Source organism: Bufo gargarizans, chromosome 2 (assembly GCF_014858855.1).
Source record: "Bufo gargarizans isolate SCDJY-AF-19 chromosome 2, ASM1485885v1, whole genome shotgun sequence".
Classification (NCBI taxonomy): Eukaryota; Metazoa; Chordata; class Amphibia; order Anura; family Bufonidae; genus Bufo; species Bufo gargarizans.
The window spans coordinates 520,582,853-520,606,042 of NC_058081.1; the positions used below are offsets into that span (position 1 = coordinate 520,582,853).

The 23,190-nt window shown below is 43.9% G+C and overlaps 1 protein-coding gene across 1 annotated transcript in view; it reads right to left on the bottom strand.

Annotated features, from left to right (window-relative positions):
- Positions 1-23,190, bottom strand: part of B4GALNT3 (beta-1,4-N-acetyl-galactosaminyltransferase 3) — a 126,807-nt gene that overhangs the window by 73,661 nt on the left and 29,956 nt on the right. The window contains 3 exon segments of the mRNA XM_044281390.1: positions 1,957-2,052; positions 2,153-2,200; positions 3,243-3,343. Coding sequence (XP_044137325.1) covers positions 1,957-2,052; positions 2,153-2,200; positions 3,243-3,343 — 245 coding nt within the window.

The following is a 23,190-nucleotide window of genomic DNA, read 5'->3' on the forward strand; positions in this document are numbered from 1 at the left end:
CCTCACGTAGGACATGCTGGCTAATCTCTCTATTTTAACACCAGTTTGAGGGCTTAGTAAGACCGCAGAGTGCACCTGTCTTTGTTTTTGTTATATTATATATCCTGTTTATCACATCCACACATTTGCTATCCAATGTAGGATGTCCATTGTGGTACTTGTGGTCCGCTGCAGGCATCCTCCATTGTATGCATATTAGCTGGGGATTGCCATTAGCAGCGGACCACAAGTTCAGGATCTGCCCCCCCACCCCCGGTATAGATGCACCACTGCATATGGGGTTGAGCACTTCCTGCATTTTAATACCACGCCAATTTGTAGTTTACATTTCTATAGTGACTATGACACGATTGTACTTACTTTGTTATTTGTGTTTGCGGAGTGCTGTTGCACTGTGTTTGTTTTTGCTTTTGTGCTTTCAGCCATGGCGACTTGCAGCTGCGCACTGGGATGTGCTAACTAACCCCCATTTCTTTCTTTGCAGTATTATAGTAGTTATATTCTTGTACACAGGAGACCATATTATAGTAGTTATATTTTTGTATGTAGGAGTCAGTATTATAGTCAAAGTAAAGAAGCTCCTAGCTGGAAAGATCTTTATTAAATCTTCATAAAATTCCAAGGTAGAACAGAGGTACACAGGAACTGTTGATGCTTTTTAAGTGCCTGGAGCACTCTTAGTTTTGTGTTCCATGAACTTGAAATGTGTCAACAGTTCCTATATACCTCTACTTGTGTTTTCTACCTTGGAATTTTATGAAGATTTAATAAAAATCGGTGAATTTTATTTTTTGGCTGGAAGCTTTTGCTATTTTCTGGTGTTCCTAACCTTTCCCATGCCTGGACTCGCCCGAGAGCTAGCTTCCTCTTTTGTTGATTGCAGTATTAAAGTAGTTATGTTCTTGTAAATATGAGGCAGTATTATAGTAGTTAAATTCTTGTACATAGGAGGCAGTATTGTAGTAGTTATATTCTTGTACATAGGAGGCAGTATTATAGTAGTTATATTCTTATACATAGGAGCAGTATTGTAATAGTTATATTCTTGTACCTAGGAGGCAGTATTATAGTAATAGTAGTCTTGTACCTACTGGTCAATATTATTGTAGTCAATAGTCTTGTACATAGGGGTCAGTAGTAAAGTTGTTATATTCTTGTATTTCAGAGGCAGTATTATGGATTGGTAGTTACATTTTTATATATGGGGCAGTAATATAGCAGTTATATTCTTGTATATAGGGGTCAGCATTATTATATACTTGTATACAGGAGGCAGTATTATACTAATTATATTCTTGTATGTATAGGGCAATATTATAGTGGTTATATTTTTGTACATAGGAGCCTAATTATAGTAGTTATATTCTTATACATAGGAGCAATATTATAGTAGTTATATTCTTGTACATTGGAGACAGTATTATAGTAGTTATATTCTTGTACATAAGAGGTAGTATTATAGTAGTTATATTCTGGTACATAGGAGGCAGTATTATAGTAGTTATATCCTTGTGCATAAGAGGTAGTATTATAGTAGTTATATTCTTGTATACAGGAGGCAGTTTTATAGTAGTTATATTCCTGTACATAGGGGCAGTATTATAGTAGTTATATTCTGGTACATAGGAGGCAGTATTATAGTAGTTATATTCCTGTACATAGGAAGCAGGATTATAGTAGTTTTATTCTTGGACAAAGGAGGCATTATAATAGTTATATTCTTGTACATAGGAGGCAGTATTATAGTAGTTATATTCTTGTACATGTGGGGCCACAGAATGGAAGAACGGGTCCTCATTCATTCCGCAAAATTGCGAAATGGATGTGGACACATAAATATGGTCATGTGAATTCTAAGTCAGAAATTTTTTAGGCTTTTTGGCCAAAATACTCTAGGGACAAAATGGTGTGTGAGTGACATGATAGTAGTTAGTGCCGTGGCTTAAATGTACTCACATGAGGGAAAAGAGGAAAGTGCAGATTGCGGCGGAGTTGCTGGATGCTGCTTCCACACCAGTCTTCAAATATGTGGAGATTTACGTGTCCAGCAAACTGAAAAACACATAAAATATTTAACTGCAGGCTGGATTATCTATCTATCTATCTATCTATCTATCTATCTATCTACCTATCTCTTTCTAATATATTTTACCTCTGGCTTCCAGGGCACAGAAAGATTCCAGGATGTGGTGTCTTGAAGCTGAAGAAATTAGAATAAAAGCGGCATGAGGGAAGCAACAAACATAAAATCAGATAGTCTGTTGAGAAATGTTCCTTTTCCTAATACTTGAGTGGGAAGAGCATAAAACAAGTCTTTGCAGCACAGAGGCAGCCAGGTGTACAGAACTTCCTGTGCACCTGTAGATTCATGTACTAAAATTAAGTGATCACAGAGAGTAAGCTGAGAAGTTTAATCGTGCAGGCCACACATCCTGAGAGTTGTATTCCAATGTGTCCTATGGAATAAAGGTTGTATAAACCGGCTGGAATCATGTGAAAGGATTAGCAGCAGGTGGGTGGATGAACAACCTTCAACCCACAAATGCTTTGACACAGGAAGGTTACCTGAGAAGTATTCACAGAGGATTGGCGCACACGGTACAATTACGCTTTATGTTCACCCATAAGGATAATGTATAGGTTACTGGACAAAGGAAAACGCTCAAATTTATTCCCCACTAGCATTAACCCCTTAATGACCACATGTCCTTTGTTATGTATGCGCCTCCTTTTATGGTGGGCTGTAAAGTACTCTAATCCTAGGTGCCATCTCTATATGGTGCGGTGGAGGAGACCGTTTTTTTATGCCAATTTTTGTAAGATACCAGATTTGTACAGTGGACAGCAGGGGATATGTTCTACGTGCAAACTCTTATAGAGTTATTACTATATGACATATTTGTATGCAGGGGCGTAGCCATAGGGAGTGCAGAGGTAGCAGCCGTTACTGGGCCCAGGAGCCTGTGGGGGCTTATAGACCCCTGTACCAAATAAGAAGGCACCGGGATTATAGAAAGTGCACGCTGGTCAAGTTACACCTGTGGCTGGAGGGAAGGGGTTAGGTCAAGAATTTGGCATGGGAGGGGGTACAGTTTCAATGTTTTCCTAAGGCAGCAGGGGTCTTTAGCTACACCCCTGTTTTTATGTATACTATAGGACCCCAATCTCCTTGTTGGACAGAAGTAGACAACCCTTTCCAGGAAATCCAACAAGAAAAAAACATGACGTAAATGCTCGCTCACCTCCTGCTGTCTCTCCGGTTGGTAGAACTGCAGATTCGGGTCCACAGCTGGTATATTATTGTGTGCCAGTGCTTTGCCCAGTTCCCTCCAGCTGCTGTATCCTGATGAATAGAGCATATATAATGTATGGTTAATGGGATGGTTGTACCTACAATAATTCACTGTTGTGTAGTATATAGATCTGCAGATAATCTCTAAATTGTTGACATTTTTCAGCTCAAATTATAACCATAGTCATATATGGAAAAGGTGGGTGATAAACAATATGGAGGCCATCACAGCTCCTGCACGATTGTTACCTAGATTTCCCAGACTCTAGAATTGTAACATTTCCTAATGATTGCTTTTAGGCCTCTTTTACTCGTCCGCATCCATGATGGTGTTGTTTTTGGTCAATGTGTCATATTTTTGTTCTCCGTGTGCCATCTGTATTCCATGTACACTGCTAGGCTGAAAAAGGAATTTCCAGAGCCTCCCAATGGTTAGTGAAATCCACTGACATAACATGGAGGCCAGCAGTTTTTGTGGACCCATAGATATAAATGGGGTTTGGTCTGCACCATGGACCAAAGCAGTGCAAGCTTTCATTGCTCTATGGCCCATGGCAAAACAGAGACATGTGAATAAACACACACGAAATCAATGGACACGTGTGCTGTCCATGGAGAACACAGACAGCACAAGTCTGTGATTCACTGACATATGAAAGAGGTCTTACTCTGTTCAGGGGCCTTGGAAAGCTGAGTGACCAACCCCGGGGAAGTGGTAATGGTGACTATGAGGTTAATATAAGTGGGGGGAATTTATTCTTCTTATATTATTCAAGCAGATCAGAGCCCAAGGACACAGGGTGCAGGGGTAGGGAGGGGTCCGAGATATACAGACAGATGGGCACCCCACATGTGACAGTCAGTGAGGGCTTTCATCTGTGAAAACAGGATTTATATTTTCACCCCTGCCCCCACTCCTATGACCTTATCCTGCTGGCACAATTACAAAAGGATACACAGAATTAAGGGACGCTATCGAAGGAGCCCCCATAGATTGCAAAAGTCACTGATGATCATAGGGCTTATTTTATCACTTTCATTCTTTTCTTGGCTCATCCCACAATTTAGTCCTCTGCACAACTCCCCGATCTGTACAGAAACTATAGAACTGCTCATGCTGGTCTTTCTAGTTCATGATTAGAATTTTAGAACCGTAGAATTGGTAAAAAAAATACACGGGCTGATTAGTCTTGAAAATTATGTATATCAAAAAAGGAACTGCTTAAAAAAGTTTGAGAAAATATGGTCGTTATGGATTCAACATTATAATCTGCAATTGTAATAGACTGAGAGAGTGTGCAAGAGAATGTGTGTAGTATGGGAAGAAATAGAAGGGGGGGGCGGAGAACATAAATAAGATGGATAGCTTTAGGGGTTTCGGAAATAAGGTGATAACAGGTACGTCTATACATTTCTGGGTATTTAAGTAAAGCATGTCACATGGCACATAACTGCATGGGTCTGAATTAAGGTACTGAGACAACGTAAAACTAAGATAATGATATGTCAGATAAATTGATGCAATGTTTTCTACTCATAATTGTCTCATGGGGTATGTTGGGAGGAGGGAGGGAGGGGGAAAAGTGGGAGACAGGGCTCTGTCTTTTGTTAAAATGAAAAATCTTCAATAAAAACAATCTGATTTAAAAAGAATTTTAGAACCGCACTAAGAAGTGACACACAAGCAGAGCAGTGTAAGGGTGCATTCGCACGCTAAGAATTTTGTTGCAAAAAAGCTGCAATTTCATTCTTTGTATTGGAGAGGGTGAAATCGGTGATGAAATCCACAGTAAATTGACCTGCTGCAGATTTAAAATCCATACCACAGGTCAGTTTCTGCTGCAGATTTTTTCTGCCACGTGTGGCGGAGAATTACTGGAAGATCATTCACTTTGCTGGTACTTTACAACACTGCAGATGTGCAACACGAAAAAAATATATGATAACAAATCCGCAGCTAATAAGTCAGTTGTGGATCCAACCTAATGGTTAAGTTGACAACATTGCTTTTTCCATGAAGGAGCATGGTCTTATCCTTCTCCTGACACACACATGGTCATATCAGATTTTTGTTCTGCAAAAAATGGATCCTTGAAAAACGTGTGCATTTCATTTATTCTCTCTCCCTGAAATACGGTTAGTTTTGTCCTATAATTTTTTTTAAAAAAGAACAAAAATAGGAAAAAATAAAATAAAGAGTAATAGAAAATCAGAGTTAGTAAACACAGCATGTGGTACCAAGTAGCATCCATATACAGTCAGGTCCATAAATATTGGGACATCGACACAATTGGCTCTAAACACCACCACAATGGATTTAAAATAAAATAAACAAGATGTGCTTTAATTGCAGACTGTCAGCTTTAATTTGAGGGTATTTATATCCAAATCAGGTGAACGGTGTAGGAATTACAACTGTTAGCATATGTGCCTCCTACTTCTTAAGGGACCAAAAGTAATGGGATAATTGGCTTCTCAGCTGTTCCATGGCCAGCCGTGTGTTATTCCCTCATTATCCCAATTACAATGAGCAGATAAAAGGTCCAGAGTTAATTTCAAGTGTGCTATTTGCATTTGGAATCTGTTGCTGTCAACTCTCAAGATGAGATCCAAATAACTATCAGTGAAGCAAGCCATCATTACTCTGAAAAAACAAAACAAACCCATCAGAGAGATAGCAAAAACATTAGGCGTGGCCAAAACAACAGTTTGGAACATTCTTAAAAAGAAGAAACACACCGGTGAGCTCAGCAACACCAAAAGACCCGGAAAACCACAGAAAACAACTGTGGTGGATGACTGAAGAATTCTTTCCCTGGTAAAGAAAAAACCCTTCACAACAGTTGGCCAGATCAAGAACACTCTCCAGGAGGTAGGTGTATGTCAAAGTCAACAATCAAGAGAATACTTCACCAGAGTGAATACAAAGGGTTCACCACAAGATGTAAACCATTGGTGAGCCTCAAAAACAAGAAGACCAGATTAGAGTTTGCCAAACAACATCTAAAAAAGTCTTCACAGTTCTGGAACAACATCATATGGACAGATGAGACCAAGATCAACTTGTACCAGAGTCATGGGAAGAGAAGAGTATAGAGAAGGAAAGGAACTGCTCATGATTCTAAGCATACCACCTCATCAGTGAAGCATGGTGGTGGTAGTGTCATGACGTGGGCATGTATGGCTGCCAATGGAACTGGTTCTCTTGTATTTATTGATGATGTGACTGCTGACAAAAGCAGCAGGATGAATTCTGAAGTGTTTCGGGCAATATTATCTGCTCATATTCAGCCAAATGCTTCAGAACTCATTGGACGGCGCTTCACAGTGCAGATGGACAATGACCCAAAGCATACTGCAAAAGCAACCAAAGAGTTTTTTAAGGGAAAGAAGTGGAATGTTATGCAATGGCCAAGTCAATCACCTGACCTGAATCCGATTGAGCATGCATTTCACTTGCTGAAGACAAAACTGAAGGGAAAATGCCCTAAGAACAAGCAGGAACTGAAGACAGTTGCAGTAGAGGATTGGCAGAGCATCACCAGGGATGAAACCCAGCGTCTGGTGATGTCTATGCATTCCAGACTTCAGGCTGTAATTGACTGCAAAGGATTTGCAACCAAGTATTAAAAAGTGAAAGTTTGATTTATTATTATTATGTCCCATTACTTTTGGTTCCTTAACAAGTGGGAGGCACATATGCAAACTGCTGTAATTCCTACACCGTTTACCTGATTTGGATGTAAATACCATCAAATTAAAACTGACGGTCTGCAGTTAAAGCTCATCTTGTTTGTTTTATTTAAAATCCATTGTGGTGGTGTATAGAGCCAAAAAAAATTTGAAGTGTGTTGATGTCCCAATATTTATGGACCTGACTGTACAGTATATAGAATTAAAGCAGGTACTGAGGATTTCACCCAGTATAAAGGAGAAGAGAAGTGGTACTGTGCAGTGTCCATATATACAGAATAAGAGCAGATACTGAGAATTACAACCAGTATACAGGACAAGAGAAGTGGTACTGTGCAGTGTCCATATATACAGAATAAGAGCAGATACTGAGAATTACAACCAGTATACAGGACAAGAGAAGTGGTACTGTGCAGTGTCCATATATACAGAATAAGAGCAGATATTGAGAATTACACCCAGTATACAGGACAAGAGAAGTGGTACTGTGCAGTATCCATATATACAGAATAAGAGCAGATACTGAGAATTACACCCAGTATACAGGACAAAAGAAGTGGTACTGTGCAGAGTCCATATATACAGAATAAGAGCAGATACTGAGAATTACACCCAGTATACAGGACAAGAGAAGTGGTACTGTACAGTGTCTATATATACAGAATAAGAGGAGATACTGAGGATTACACCCAGTATACAGTACAGGAGAAGTGGTACTGTGCAGTGTCCATATATACAGAATAAGAGGAGATACTAAGGATTACACCCAGTATACAGGACAGGAGAAGTGGTGGGAGGAGTTTCTGTTCCTTTCCTGTTCCTGTTGTGTGTGTGTGTGAGGTCCGGGAGGCTTACCAGCGCTTTGTTTGCCGGTGGAATCGCTACCCTTTCCCCAGGGGGTGGCGGTTTCTCCCGGTATGGATCCCCGGGCCTTCGCCTGCCGGCGTTCATCACCACGTGTCGGCAGCTGTGGCGGAGATGCGCGAGTGGAGAGGAGGGCCTCAAGGACTGGAGACCTGGGCTTAGATACCTCGGCGCTACTGGAGGTGGACGACGATGCGGCTATGAAGACAATGCAGCAAGCGGCCGCAAGGTCGCAAGGAATGGAGGGCAGGAGGGGCCCCGCTACTAGGAGTGGCCGCGATCCCTGCAGTGAGCCCAATGGAGTACCAGGTGAGGTCCGGAGGGGTCCCAGGAGAGCAACCAGCCTGGGATCCTCTTTGGACAATATGAGTCAGCACCCAAGAAAGCAGGATGCTGTGGAAAGGCCCGCTGCTGCACAAGCAGTGGGTGAAAAAATGAAAAGTGCAGTGGCTGGACAAGCTGCCGGACGGACCGTGGGACGGGATACAGGGAAGGCCGTGGAGAAGGTGACGAGGCCAGAGGCTGAGGTAGGTGATTCTGCATGTGGTATGTGTGTGTCGGTGCCTCAGCCCGGAGCCAAAGTTATTATAAAAAAAGCCTGGTGTCGGGGGTTCTTCCTGCCCAGTGGCTGAGAGACTGCTTAAAGGGAGTCTGTCACCAGATTGTGACCTAATAGACCGCTTACATAGCGCTCTAGCATAGCAGTCTATGATTCTAATGGTACTTTTGATGTTTGCTTGTGAAGTTCCCCCAAGGCAAAAACAGACTTTTATTGATTTGTAAATTAGGGCTCGCAAGTGCCCAGGGAGGGGTTCACCTCGTTGGAGCCCAGGCTGTTCTGCCTCTTTTCGTCATATCCCCGCCCCAGCCTCTTCTTCTGCCCGTCCCGCTCTTCCTTTGCGTCCTCCTTCTCTGCAGCGAGATCCCGCGCCTGCGCTATCCATTGCTTGGCCGGGGCATGCGCACCGCTGGTCCGCCTCCTCGCCGCTGAATGCGTAGTAGCTACTGCGATGCCGTGCCCACAATGGTCATCGCAGTGCGCATGCCCTGGCCAAGCAATGGATAGTGCAGGCGCGGGATCTCGTTGCAGAGAAGGAGGACGCAAAGGAAGAGCGGGGCGGGCAGAGGAAGAGGCTGGGGCGGGGATATGACGAAAAGAGGCAGAACAGCCTGGGCTCCAACGAGGTGAACCCCTCCCTGGGCACTTGCGAGCCCTAATTTACAAATGAATAAAAGTCTGTTTTTGCCTTGGGGGAACTTCACAAGCAAACATCAAAGGTACCATTAGAATCATAGACTGCTATGCTAGAGCGCTATGTAAGCGGTCTATTAGGTCACAATCTGGTGACAGACTCCCTTTAATTGGGGTATTTTGGGCCCTAAGGAGTCTTCAGGAACCTTTTCCTCCTGAATAGCATATTTTCTGAACATGCATGAGAAGGTCAAGAGGGAATTAAAAAGACTTGATGTGGTGTATAAAAATGTAAAAATGCAATAGAAAATGGCGCCTAAGACAAAGAAGGCAATCCTCTCCTCCAGACTAGTGAAGTTGGAGCAGGTAATCGCGGTTTTGGAGGAGAAGAGGTCAGCCATTGAGGAAAATGGCGGCCCATTCTTGGAAAAATTCAGGAATGACTGCAGGTTTCAGTGTATGTCTGGACTGTCCGGTACGCCTGGCCCCAATCTGTCAGGGCAGCAGGCTGGGAAGGTGGTACCTGGAACACCAGTTTCGGAGGCGGACTCTCTGCCTTGTGGCCAGGGGGACCCCTCAGACCTGATTGCGGCTCTCTCCGGGGATGAAAGCGGGTCTGGAAAAAGGCTAATGGTGGAAGTCAGGCAGCTGGAGTCCCCGGTGGGCAGACTGTAATTTGGGGATGAGGAGGTCCCTGAGTATAAGCTGGTGAAAATCAGAAAGGAGAAAAATATTGGATTTGTGCTTTTTGAATCCGCTGCTGTGCCCAGCCCGGTTCCTGTAGTGGAATCGGGTCAAACAGTGCGGGAGATTGATTCTAAGATGGTGACGGTAGGTACCCCCCTTCCTGTAGTGGTAGGGTGGTCACAAGAAGCGCAGGGTGTAAAACCCCAAACAGTGTGGCGGACAAGGAGGTGAGGAGGGTGGACAAGGATGCGATGATTGCGGACAAGGTTCAAGGTGGTGGTGCTGTGAAAGAGGAAAAGAAAACATTAGAAACTGATAAAACTGTCAAAATTGTGAAAAGACCATTAAAATCAGTGGAAGGTGTAAAGACTTTGCAACCTGGGGAGAACACTGGGGAGAACACTATGGTTGAGTATCCCAGGATTGTGTGGGCCATGGAGGCAGTGGGGGTGCGGGAGGTGGGGAGTCAGCTGCGGGTTTTGCGGGGGGCTCCTCAGGGCCCGCCCCCAGTGATTCTGCTGTCTCTTTAGGGAATCAGACCAGTCCAGGGGGAGTGAAAGGTAATACAGTTGGAAAAATAAAGGTTGATGCAAATACAAATATGGATGCAAATGTGGTTGTGAATGGGATTGTGGGTAATGATGTGCAGGTGGCTGTGGGGGTAAATGAGAACATAAACGAGTTTATAAATGAGGATACAAATAAACTGGTGAATGGGATTGTGGATGAGGAAGAAATTGAGATGGTGGATGAGGAAGCTTTGATTGAGGAGTATATTGCGGATACGGAAGTGGATGAAGAGGAGGAAGTTATGCGGAAGGAAGCAATGAGGAAGGATGTGAGAGAGAGGATGGCAAAAACAAAGACGTATGCGGGTGTTGTTTCTGGTGACTCTTTGACCAAGGTTTTGGCGGGGGTGACTTGCAACGGCGCCTCCTGGAGGCCCTAAAAAAGGATCGGGGACTTCCATACAGGTAGAGGGAGGGTCGGTTGACCTGGCTTTTTGGACAGAAAGGCATGGTTTTAGGGTCTTCCGAGAACAAAGGAGGGGTGAGATCATATGGACTCACCCCACACCGGGGAAGGAACCGTAGGAATGTGGCCCATCTCTATTAGAGGAGTAAGGAAGCAGCAGCTCCTTCTAGGAAGACTGTTGTGGAACTTCTCCTGGGGGCGGGGTTTGTCGCGAATGACATCTTTGCGCTCATACATCACTACGGCACGACTATGTTCGACGTCAGCTTTGTTAGGCCGGAGGGTTTGGAGCTTTTCTGGTCTAAATATGAGCTGGTGAAGAACACCCCGGAGTGGCGGGGTTTTGCCGTTGAGGCCATCACCCGCCAATCGACTGTGAAGACAGTGACCGTTTTGACCTGTAATGAATCACTGTCTAGTGTAGACATCATGACTCGGCTTAGTTGATATGGTAGGGTGGGGCAGTTCCCTGCCAAGGTGCTCGATGAGCATGGCATCTGGTCAGGTGCCTAAACCTTCAGAGTTGAGCTATTTGATCGGGGCAATTCTGTCGCTCATATTCCCTCCTCTGCCTTTATAGGAAGGGATAGGATTATGGTGTTCTATAGAGGCCAGCCAAAGGTCTGTCACAAGTGCGGCAGTCCCACCCACTTCAGCGCATAATGCGATGTTCGCATTTGTGCGAAGTGTGGGTACACTGGTCATCTTGCCACATCTTGTAGGCGGATCTGGTGCAACCTCTGTGGGGACCTAGGTAACCCATTTAGTCGCTGTCCGCTTGCCTTCGCCAACACGGTTCAGGGCCGGGCTCAAGATCAGGCAGGCACTAGCCATGAGGCTGAGTCTGTCGTTGGGGAGGAGCCTGCTGCCGGGACTGAACCGGTTGGTGAGGGGACGAGCACTGGAACTACTAGCGCTGGAAGAAGCAGACAGGATCCGAAGAAGCAAAGGCCATCCAGGATCAGGCAGCAAAAACAACGCTGCAAAGATAGGGAACAGGTGGCAGCTGACCCTTCAGCTGGTCTTTTGGCTGGTCTGGCTGAGGATCCCGGTTGTAGTGACCCGGGGTACAGTGACGATGGGGAACCAGAGGCCCAACCTGTGGAGGCTAACCCATCCGCCAACCCTGTCTCCTTGTACGGCGAAAGCCTGGACGAGGGTGGCAGAGCGTGGTTGGAGGGTAGGAGGAACAAGCGGAGTAAGAAGAAGAAGAAAGGAGAGGGTCGTAAGACCTCTGTCGAGTGGGATCCATCTGTCCCACTCATCCTTGACCAGAGGCCTAAGGAAGGATCAACTGGGTCCCCTCTGGTGGAAGTCTCTAATCGGTACCAGGCCCTTGACGAGGATCCCCCAACTGCTTCAGCTGGGGGGGGAGGAGGGTGTGGTGCCAGAGGACGCGGGGGCTTCCTCGCAGGCTGCCGGGTCCTGTCCTTCGGGGGGTAAATTACCTTCTGGAGGGGGGCCAAGCCTGGAACCTTGGGCAAAAAGGATGGTATGGATGTCTCTGTATGTTTGAAAAGACAGAAGGAGTATGATGGTTCAGATGAAAATGCTGATGGTGGTGGGGTGGGGAAAAAGAATCTAACTCGATCATCATTGATGGCGGAACTCACCCCATTGACACTGGCAAGCATTAACGTTGCCAGTATTAAGTCAGACATAGATCATTTCCTGGCCTTTGATTTTTTCAGTCATATTGAAGCTGATATTTTGTTTTTGCAAGAGACCTGGTTAACAAGTACGACTCTGCTGGCAAAAGCCAAGGGAGAATGGCGCCTAGGTCCTTGTGGTCTCTTGCGGCCGAGCCACATAGCGGGGTGGCGGTAATTTTTAAGTCCTCCGAAAGAGTGGAATGCAGGAGGATAATAGAGTTAGAAATGGGAAGGTGCCTGATTTTAGATGTCCTCACGGGGAGACAAGAATTAAGATTAATAAACATCTATGGCCCACAGAGTAAGTGGGACCGCAAGTGTCTCCTCATGAGGATTAAGCCTTTTCTTTTTACCAGTCGGCAAGTGATCTTTGGAGGGGACAGCAACAATTTGACGAGGGTCTGTGATAGGGGAGGCTCCAAAGGTGGGCTGGATGCTGATAGGACAAGAGAAGTGGTACTGTGCAGTGTCCATATATATAGAATAAGAGCAGATACTGAGAATTACACCCAGTATACAGGACAGGAGAAGTGGTACTGTGCAGTGTCCATATATACAGAATAAGGGCAGAGACTGAGAATTACACCCAGTATACAGGACAGGAGAAGTGGTACTGTGCAGTGTCCATATATACAGAATAAAAGCAGATACTGAGAATTACACCCAGTATACAGGACAGGAGAAGTGGTACTGTGCAGTGTCCATATATACAGAATAAGAGCAGATACTGAGAATTACACCCAGTATACAGGACAAGAGAAGTGGAACTGTGCAGTGTCCATATACAGAATAAGGGCAGAGACTGAGAATTACACCCAGTATACAGGACAGGAGAAGTGGTACTGTGCAGTGTCCATATATACAGAATAAGGGCAGAGACTGAGAATTACACCCAGTATACAGGACAGGAGAAGTGGTACTGTGCAGTGTCCATATGTACAGAATAAGAGCAGATACTGAGAATTACACCCAGTATACAGGACAGGAGAAGTGGTACTGTGCAGTGTCCATATATACAGAATAAAAGCAGATACTGAGAATTACACCCAGTATACAGGACAGGAGAAGTGGTACTGTGCAGTGTCCATATATACAGAATAAGAGCAGATACTGAGAATTACACCCAGTATACAGGACAGGAGAAGTGGTACTGTGCAGTGTCCATATATACAGAATAAAAGCAGTTACTGAGAATTACACCCAGTATACAGGACAGGAGAAGTGGTACTGTGCAGTGTCCATATATACAGAATAAGAGCAGATACTGAGAATTACACCCAGTATACAGGACAGGAGAAGTGGTACTGTGCAGTGTCCATATATACAGAATAAGAGCAGATACTAAGAATTACACCCAGTATACAGAACAAGAGAAGTGGTACTGTGCAGTGTCTATATATACAGAATAAGAGCAGATACTGAGAATTACACCCAGTATATAGGACAGGAGAAGTGGTACTGTGCAGTGTCCATATATACAGAGTAAAAATAGATACTCACAATTACATGCAATGTACACAACAGTGTCTTCCTATTTGACTGTATATCAGATGTAGTCTTAACCCTGGGGGCCAGAAGAATGAGAAGAACTCCTTTACTTTATTTAGTCTCAGATTACTGTAAGACTAAGACCCATTAATGTGTAGTGTAATGGTTCCCCTGACTATGGTGATCGGAGACGCTATCGTCTCAGTAGAAACCTTCTAGCACTTTTGATGTGCAGCAGTTAATGGGTGCGTCTGGTACTATCTGATGGATAGATTCACACGTGGGTCCCTGGGGTCTCGCAGAGAAAATATAAGATGACAATACAGGTTTTGTGTGCAGACAGACAGCCTGTAACTTTAATACTCAACTGTTCCGTGAGACGTGGCTAAATAGTACCAGAGGCCACATAGGTCAACACTAATGATATAGAGACCAAGTCATGTAAAATACATTCATGGCCGCCATTAAAAGGTCCATTGTTCACAAAGCAGATATAGAAAAAGCTAATGTGGTTAGAAATTCCCTACAGACATTTCCTAATTATATCTATTACTGGGAAAGTTGGGTTAAAACCTCTACGGGTCTCATTACCTCTTACATGTCACCCAGATTTCCTAATGTTCTCATTGGAAAAATGTTCCTAGTCCTTCAGATATACTGCGATGGAGGAAGTTTTTCTGCATAAGGGTCCGATGGACATGGGCGGATTAGCCTGTGGAATGGAGCTAAACCGTTAGTGGACACCCATTGCAGCAGTGGCGTCTTTCCAGAGATTGCGCCCAGAAGGGGCATGTCCTTTCCTGGTGCCAATGCTGCTTTAAGCCGTCAGCTGTGCAAATGGCTGTTTGGCCTCCCATTGTTTCCAGACACCATGCAGAATATACGCCAAAATCCCACTGACCGCCATATTACTGGGCCCCAAGTAAGGTTTGTTAGTAGGATAGGAAAGTGGAGTGATAATTAAAGAGCTGACATTTAAAAATGTATGGCCTGTCCTTAGGATAGGTCATCAAAAATAGATAGGTGGGTGTTGGACTCAAAGCATTCCCCTTGTGATAATCTGGTTGAGGAGGCCACCTCACTAATGGGAGCACTGTATCTGAAAAGTGAAATTGCATCCAGGCTAGGCAATCATATCAACACAAATCTTTCTCCTGACCTGATAGTTTGTTATAATGTATCAGCCACTAAGGATTCTCTGCGCTGAATGCTGAATGCAACTGTTGATAACACTCAGCTGTGAGAAGTAATAGAAATGTTTCGCCTTTGAGGGTAAACAAAAGTGCTCCTATTCAGTGACAGCAAGCAGAGGTATACAACAGTGAAACTTTTATTAGATAAGACTGGATGAACCCAGATGGCACAGTAGTGCCTTTACTTGTAGTGTCATTGTACTGGTATGTGACCTCCAGAAGATACATGGTACCCCATCTGCAGCTTCACAGGGCCCCCCTACACCTTGAACCAGAGTTATTTACTGTCTATTAGACTGCAGCAGAGAAGAGCAGAGTTTGTGCTTCAAATATGCCACAGTTTGACATCCAGATGTGTACAGGTGAAACTCGAAAAATTAGAATATCGTGGAAAAGTCCATTTATTTCAGTAATGCAAGTTAAAAGGAATTGCATTAATGCAGCTTAAAATTTGAATATTGTGAAAAGGTTCAATATTCTAGGCTCAAAGTGTCACACTGTAGTCGGCTAATTAGTCCATACCCCCTGAGCAAAGGGCACCTGAGATTGGGACTTTGGGGTTTCATAAGCTGTAAGTCATAATCATCCTAATTATAACACATAAAGGCTTGAAATATCTCGCTTTGCATGTAATGAGTCTATCTCATATGTTAGTTTCACATTTTAGGTTGGATTACTGTAATAAATGAACTTTGCACGATATTCAAATTTTTTGAGTTTCATCTGTATTATCAGAGTATGTATTAACAGAGACTTTGGCACAGTGTCAAGAGATTTAGGATATGGCTACACAGCAACACTGGTCGCATGGCTGGATTTTTTTTGTTACTCGCACTGCAATCCTATACATTTCTATGGGATCACTGCTACTCTGCGATCCTGGACACGACCAGTGTCACCGCGTGGCCATGCCCTTAAGAGAACCTGCATATTGTTCTTGCTCAAATGACCTCTGCTTGGTATATCCTGCACACTCCCCAGCCCAAATCCTAGAACCTGAGTTATGCTGATGGTGCCCCATGGGAAATGTGGGTCATTCAAGCAATTTGCTGATCTGGAATTGTAGTGCCCTGGAGCAGGGATACTTTGAAGTCTGGACATTTTTGGACATTTGCCCCTGTTTCCCCTGTGCAAAGTAAAGAACTCACTTTATTACACTTTAAAGAGTTAACTTATACTGACATACTTTTTACTACTGTGTAACTGCATTTTATATTTTTGTATATATGTATCCTATAGACAAACTGACCTTTTGAATGTCTGGGTTAGTTCTGTTATTTTGTCTGAAAACCTGTTTTTGTCTGGAAAACTGCTTTGTCGTTGCTATTGAGTATTACTGAAGCTCTAATGCAAGTCTTTGAGAAACGGAAGTTGTAACATTATATTTATTTGTGCTGAGTTTCTCCACTCTACCCCTCCCACTAAAAGGTTCTAGTTTATGCTACTTTCACACTGCATTCAGATAATACAACCATCTGCATCCATTCAGAACGAATCCGTTTGTATTATCTTTAACATAGCCAAGATGGAACTGTCTTGAACACAATTAAAAGTCTATTGTGCCAGATCTGTCCCCAGTGACTTACATTGTGTGCCAGGACGGATCTGTTTGGCTCAGTTTCATCAGACGGACACCAAAATGCTGCAAGCAGTGTTTTGGTGTTCGTCTCCAAAGCGGAATAGAGACTGTAGTGATACATTCTGAGCGGATCCTTTTCCATTCAGAATGCATACTGATCCGTTTTGGACCGCTTGTGAGAGCCCTGAATGGATCTCACAAACGGAAAGCCAAAACGTGAGTGTGAAAGTAGACTTAGCCAGAAACTGTATATAAGAAGAGCAGTCAGAGTCCCTAGTGTTCTGCAGTTAGTGAACAGTTCTCAGAAGAAGACGCTGAGACTGAGATACTTTGCCACAGACCCTGGATCACCAGCCTTTGTCCAGGGTACTAGTCTTCTAAGAGAGAGAAGGACTACTAGCTCAGGCCTTTCTATAACAAAGCCTTCTTCTGCCATGAAAGAGACTGGAGAGGCCATCCCTATTCCTCACCTGTATTGTTTGGCACCTAAATTCCTGCAGTAAAGAAGCACACTGGTTACTGCGGACCTTGAATCTCTGGACTTATTTCCCATTGGGGTGTACCACCCCTTACCATCCCTTCCAGAGAGCAGCAACAGGTGGTGACAACTCAATGGTGTCCGGAGACCCAGAGTAGCGTTGGGACCACCCCAAACCCATCCACTGCAATTTGGCATCATGAACAGGATACAGTCCAGCACCAGCAGAGCAAGTTATCGTGGGTCCAGCCCAGTGGATCAAGACAGCCAGTGGTGACTACAGGAATGCCCTAGCAGGAATCTGAGGATAACCAGCAACATATAAGCACCTGGAACTGTAAGCGTTCCCTTTGCGGGGTCTGCTGCAAGCGACTGTGCTAGGGAGACTGTAACCTGCATTAACGAAAAAGACAATAATATAGACAGGCACTCTATATATGGAATCAGCAGATATGGCGGACTCTGGTGCGGTGATAGTGGTAAATTATTTATTCAGACTAAAAAATATTCACAATGTAAAAAATAAAAAAAATAATCAATATAGTATACTAAAAACCTCACCATCGGAGTTGGAATATCCAGGTCACAAAACGGTGCAATCTGAAAATGTAAGATTCCTGAAGCGTGTCTCACGGAGATGTACTTTCAGATCCGTGTCACTCGGAGTAAAGGAATCAATCAAATGTGTACCAGATACTGTTCGGATGAACCATTTGGTGAAAGAACAATAAGATATCCGCATGATTGATACAGATAAACTTCAACTTTGGAAGCGCTTCCACTACTTTCAAGTTTCAGGTTACTCTTACCTATCCGAACACTGGGAGTCTATACAGCACGTCAGCACATGCAGTGCTAGACACGCGGGACGCCGAACATAGAGGATATCACCTACCCAGCTCAGAAGTCCCAGGTAGATGGGCGTGTTCAGTCTAAAAGAAGTGCCACCCCCAATATATTGCAAGAAAATTTAGACTAAAACCTTCAGAATCACAGGTGCATATCCATGAAGCAAACATAATTACAAAAAACTAAATGTAAATGTATATATAAACAATAGAGATAAGAAATGGGGGTCATTTTAGATAAAAGTGGTACAATCTACCTATAAATGAGTATAAATAAGTAATGGAAGCTCTTAGCGCACATACTTGTCGGGCTCATCTACCAGGCGTCAAGGTGGCTTCCCCATTGGTATTGTACCACTTTTATCTAGAATGACCCCCATTTCTTAGCTCTATTGTTTATTTATATATATATATATAATAGTGTGCAGCCATTTTGGTTTTTGTAATTATGTTTGCTTCATAGATATGCACCTGTGATTCTGAAGGTTTTAGTCTAAATTTTCTTGCAATATATTGGGGGTGGCACACCTCTTAGACTGGACACGCCCATCTACCTGGGACTTCTGAGCAGAGTACGTTTGTAGCTGGTTCCTACACAGCCCTGAATATTGGAGGTTTAAGTAAGTCCAAAGTGAGGCAGTATATTTAGTGATAGGGACCCATCTGCGGAAGCCACCGTGACGCCTGGTAGATGGGCCTGACACGTATGTGCGCTAAGAGCTTCCATTACTAATTTATACTCATTTATTGTCGGTATTGTACCACTTTTATCTAGAATAACCCCCATTTCTTAGCTCTATTGTTTATATAATGGTGTGCAGCCATTTTGTTTTTTGTAATTATGTTTGCTTCATGGATATGCACCTGTGATTCTGAAGGTTTTAGTCTAAATTTTCTTGCTACATATTGGGAATGATGATATTGTTTAGTTCAACAGTCCAGCCACACAGTCTACCAGCCAGGCAGAAGTCTGTCCAGAGAGTCTCTGATGGGAGCAGCTGCACATTGGGGATCAGAACACCCCCGCTGAGTGGAAGGAGGGTGTCCTGAAGGTTGTTAAGGAGCATGAGGCTGCTTTCAGTAAACACTGCACAGATTTTGGGAAAGTAGAAGTGATCCAACACACCATCCCTACTGGGTCCCACCTACCCATTAAAGAAAGATACAGACCCATACCACCAGCCAAGTACTAGCAAGTGAAACAGCTAGTAAATGTGTGACATATGTCATAGCTCTTAGGATGCACCCTTACTGCTATGTGGACTAACGCAAATTAAATAACATCACCCATAAAGACGCCTATCCTTTGCCTAGAATAGGAGAGTCCCTATCAGCCTTAGGCTCTGCAGCATTCTTTTCTACTTTAGATTTAACTAATCGGTACCGGCAGGTCCCCATGGCATCCGAGGAAAAGAAAAAGACAGCCCTATATACTGGCACATTATGGGGGAGCTCTATGAAGGGAGGGGGGAGAAGGAGCACTATGGGGGCATTGTCACGGCCTTTGGTTTGCGCTGTGACACTGTTGCCACACTTGCGGTTGCCCACGGCAACGTGTTGCTGTGAGAGCATGCGGTGGCAGTGTCCCTGCCTTCTGGGTGATTGCCGGGACATGGTTGCCGGTGGTAAAGTGTGGTTTGGCATGCTTGTGTGTGCACTTCCCCTTTAAGTTGTAGCATCCCTGTCTGGTGCTGTAAGGGTTGGGTCATTTGGCTTTTATCTTCCGTGGTTTCCTTGCTGGAGTGAGTGGTACCTCAGCTGTTGTTGGTGCTGGAGCTCTGCTCCAGTCCAGGGTGTTCCATCTGTCCAGTGAGGGCCACCCTTGTGGTCATAGATGTTGATGTTCTTATAGTGTCTCCTTCCCTTCTTATGTTTTGGTTTGCGTGGGTTATGTTCAGGGTGTTGTATGTCTTGTGTGGTGTTACATGGCTGGTGATGTTTAGTGTCTAGCATGTTTACTAGACATTCCAGTCTCATGTTTATTGCAGCTATGGGTGTCCTGGGTTCCTGTGTGGTTTGTGGTGTGTGCTGTGTCCTTTTATGTTGGTGTGGAAGCACTAGTGCACGGGTTCCAGTCAGTGTGTCTGTGGCAGGTAAGTGTGTTATGGGTTTCACTTACCTGCCATCTCCATATGCTGTATGTGTTCCCCCCTCCTTGCAGCCTGGCCTCAGATAGAGACTCCTGTTCCTCCATTACTTGGATGAACAGGTCGTCTCTTCCCTGATCCTTGGTGAGGGATTACCAGGGCGACTTAGGGTCTCTAGGAATCCTGAGTATTAGTCGTCCTACCATCAGGGTCCGCTTATACAGTGAGGAGTCAGGGAGAGGATTAGGGACGCTATAGGAGGTGACCTGCTCCCTTATTACTCCTTTTGGCCAGGCTGATCCCCCTTTTTACCCTTTGACACCGCACGGTGGGGGGTTTCCCCCACTCCCCATCGTGACAGGCATCTAATGCGGGCCCTATATACTGGCACATTAGGGGGGCACTATGGATAAGGGGGAAAAGAGGACTATAGGGGCATTTAATACTGGCACCCATTTTGGTGCCACTATGGGGAAGGGTGGAGAGAAGCATTATGGGGGCATCTATGTGGGGCAGTCTATAGGGGGCATTTAATACTGCTACCATATGAAGGGCACTATGGGGGTATCTTCTGGGGGCACTATATAGGAGTATTTTATACTGGCACAAATTATAGGGGCCCTATGGGCACCTTAGCTCAACTGGGGGTGTTTTTTGTAGTGGCACACAGTACGGCTCATTGGAACACATGAGGACACTCTGGGGAACATTGACTCTACTGGGGGCACTAAGAGGATTTTTTAATTTATTTTTTTACTGCCACACAACGGAGAATTTATTTGTACTGGCGCACATTATAAGGGGTGTTTATTACAACTGGGGGACTATGGGAGCATTATTAATTCTGGGACACAATTACTGTTGGGGGCACTGTAGGAGCACTATTACTACTAAATGCACTCTGGCACAGAATTATTACTATTGTTGGGATTTTGGGGAGCACTATTACTGTGGAGGAGCCCTGGTACAGTATCAGCTTAGCACAGTTATTTTTGGGGGACATTATGGTTACACTATTAGTGTCAGGGGCACTATTTGCTGGTGCAGTTATTTTTTAGGGCATTGTGTTCCAATAATAATTGAAGGGGGCGCTATCTGTGTGTAACTAGTATTTTCAGGGGGTTTATCTGTTTCTACAGTATAGTTTTGGGGGGCACAGCGTCTCAGTATTGGGGGTGCATAATGGGATGTTAAGAAGGTGGGGGGAAAAGTATGAAACTAAGATGTCTGTCTATCAAACTCTGCAGAGATATGAGAAGGCTGAAAGAAATCATCATAGTGGTCTGAATGGAGAAGATGAAGAAAGAGAACATCTACATCAAAGTCACTGGATGTAAGAGGTATGGGCGCGATATATGGATGGGGCTGTGTGTGGGTGTGGCTTGAGTTTGGGCGAGGACACAGGGGCCCCATAATCTCCTATTGCCCGGGGAAGTGCCCCTCCCGAGACCAGGCTCTGGATCCGCCACTGATATGAACACATCTGTATGGAGTTATATGTGGACATTGAGTAGCAGTAGTGTATGGTTGCTATTTGGCAGTATTATGCACATGCTCTCAGGAGTCGACACCCCTGCCTCGCAGCCTCACAGGACCAGTATGTACACATATGACAGTCAGATGAGAGATGACAGAGGTCTTTACCAGCAGACGCAGTATATGCCACTACCAGGGTGTAGCTAAAGGCTCATGGGCCTTGGTGCAAGAGTTCATCTTGGGCCCCCCTACCCTCAATACCCCTTCTTTACACCACCAGATCCCTGTGCTATAATGTATGAGGGCTCATTTTTTGCGGGCGACCTGTACTTTTCATTGATACCATTTTGGGGTGTGTATGACTTTTTGATCACTTTTTGTTCATTTTTTTGGGTGGGAAGTGAAGAGACCAAAAATCGTAGAATCAGCCATTTTAACAGTTTTCTTCCATCTTGCCGTTTATATGAGATATTTTAACAGTACAAGTGTTTTCGCATGTGGCGAAACCTTTAATGTTAATTTTTATATTTGTTTATGTTTTTTTTATTTTAACCACTTAAGGACCACAGGTTTATACCCCCCTAGTGACCAGGCCCTTTTTTACAAATCGGCACTCCACAACTTTAGCAGTTTATCGCTCGGTCATGCAACTTACCACCCAAATGAATTTTACCTCCTTTTCTTCTCACTAATAGAGCTTTCATTTGGTGGTATTTCATTGCTGCTGACATTTTTACTTTTTTTGTTATTAATTGAAATTTAACGATTTTTTTTGCAAAAAAATGACATTTTTCATTTTCAGTTGTAAAATTTTGCAAAAAAACCCACATCCATATATAAATTTTTCGCTAAATTTATTGTTCTACATGTCTTTGATAAAAAAAAAAATGTTTGGGTAAAAAAAATATGGTTTGGGTAAAGGTTATAGCATTTACAAACTATGGTACAAAAATGTGAATTTCCGCTTTTTGAAACAGCTCTGATTTTCTGAGCACCTGTCATGTTTCCTGAGGTTCTACAATGCCCAGACAGTAGAAAAACCCCACAAATGACCCCATTTCGGAAAGTAGACACCCTAAGGTATTCGCTGATGGGCATAGTGAGCTCATAGAAGTTTTTATTTTTTGTCACAAGTTAGCGGAAAATGATGATTTATTTTTTATTTTATTTTTTTCTTACAAAGTCTCATATTCCACTAACTTGCGACAAAAAATAAAAAATTCTAGGAACTCGCCATGCCCCTCACGGAATACCTTGGGGTGTCTTCTTTCCAAAATGGGGTCACTTGTGGGGTAGTTATACTGCCCTGGCAATTTAGGGGCCCAAATGCGTGAGAAGTAGTGTGAAATCAAAATCTGTAAAAAATGGCCTGCGAAATCCGAAAGGTGCACTTTGGAATATGTGCCCTTTTGCCCACCTTGGCTGCAAAAAAGTGTCACACATCTGGTATCGCCGTACTCAGGAGAAGTTGGGGAATGTGTTTTGGGGTGTCATTTTACATATACCCATGCTGGGTGAGAAAAATATCTTGGTCAAATGCCAACTTTGTATAAAAAAATGGGAAATGTTGTCTTTTGCCAAGATATTTCTCTCACCCAGCATGGGTATATGTAAAATGACACCCCAAAACACATTCCCCAACTTCTCCTGAGTACGGCGATACCACATGTGTGACACTTTTTTGCT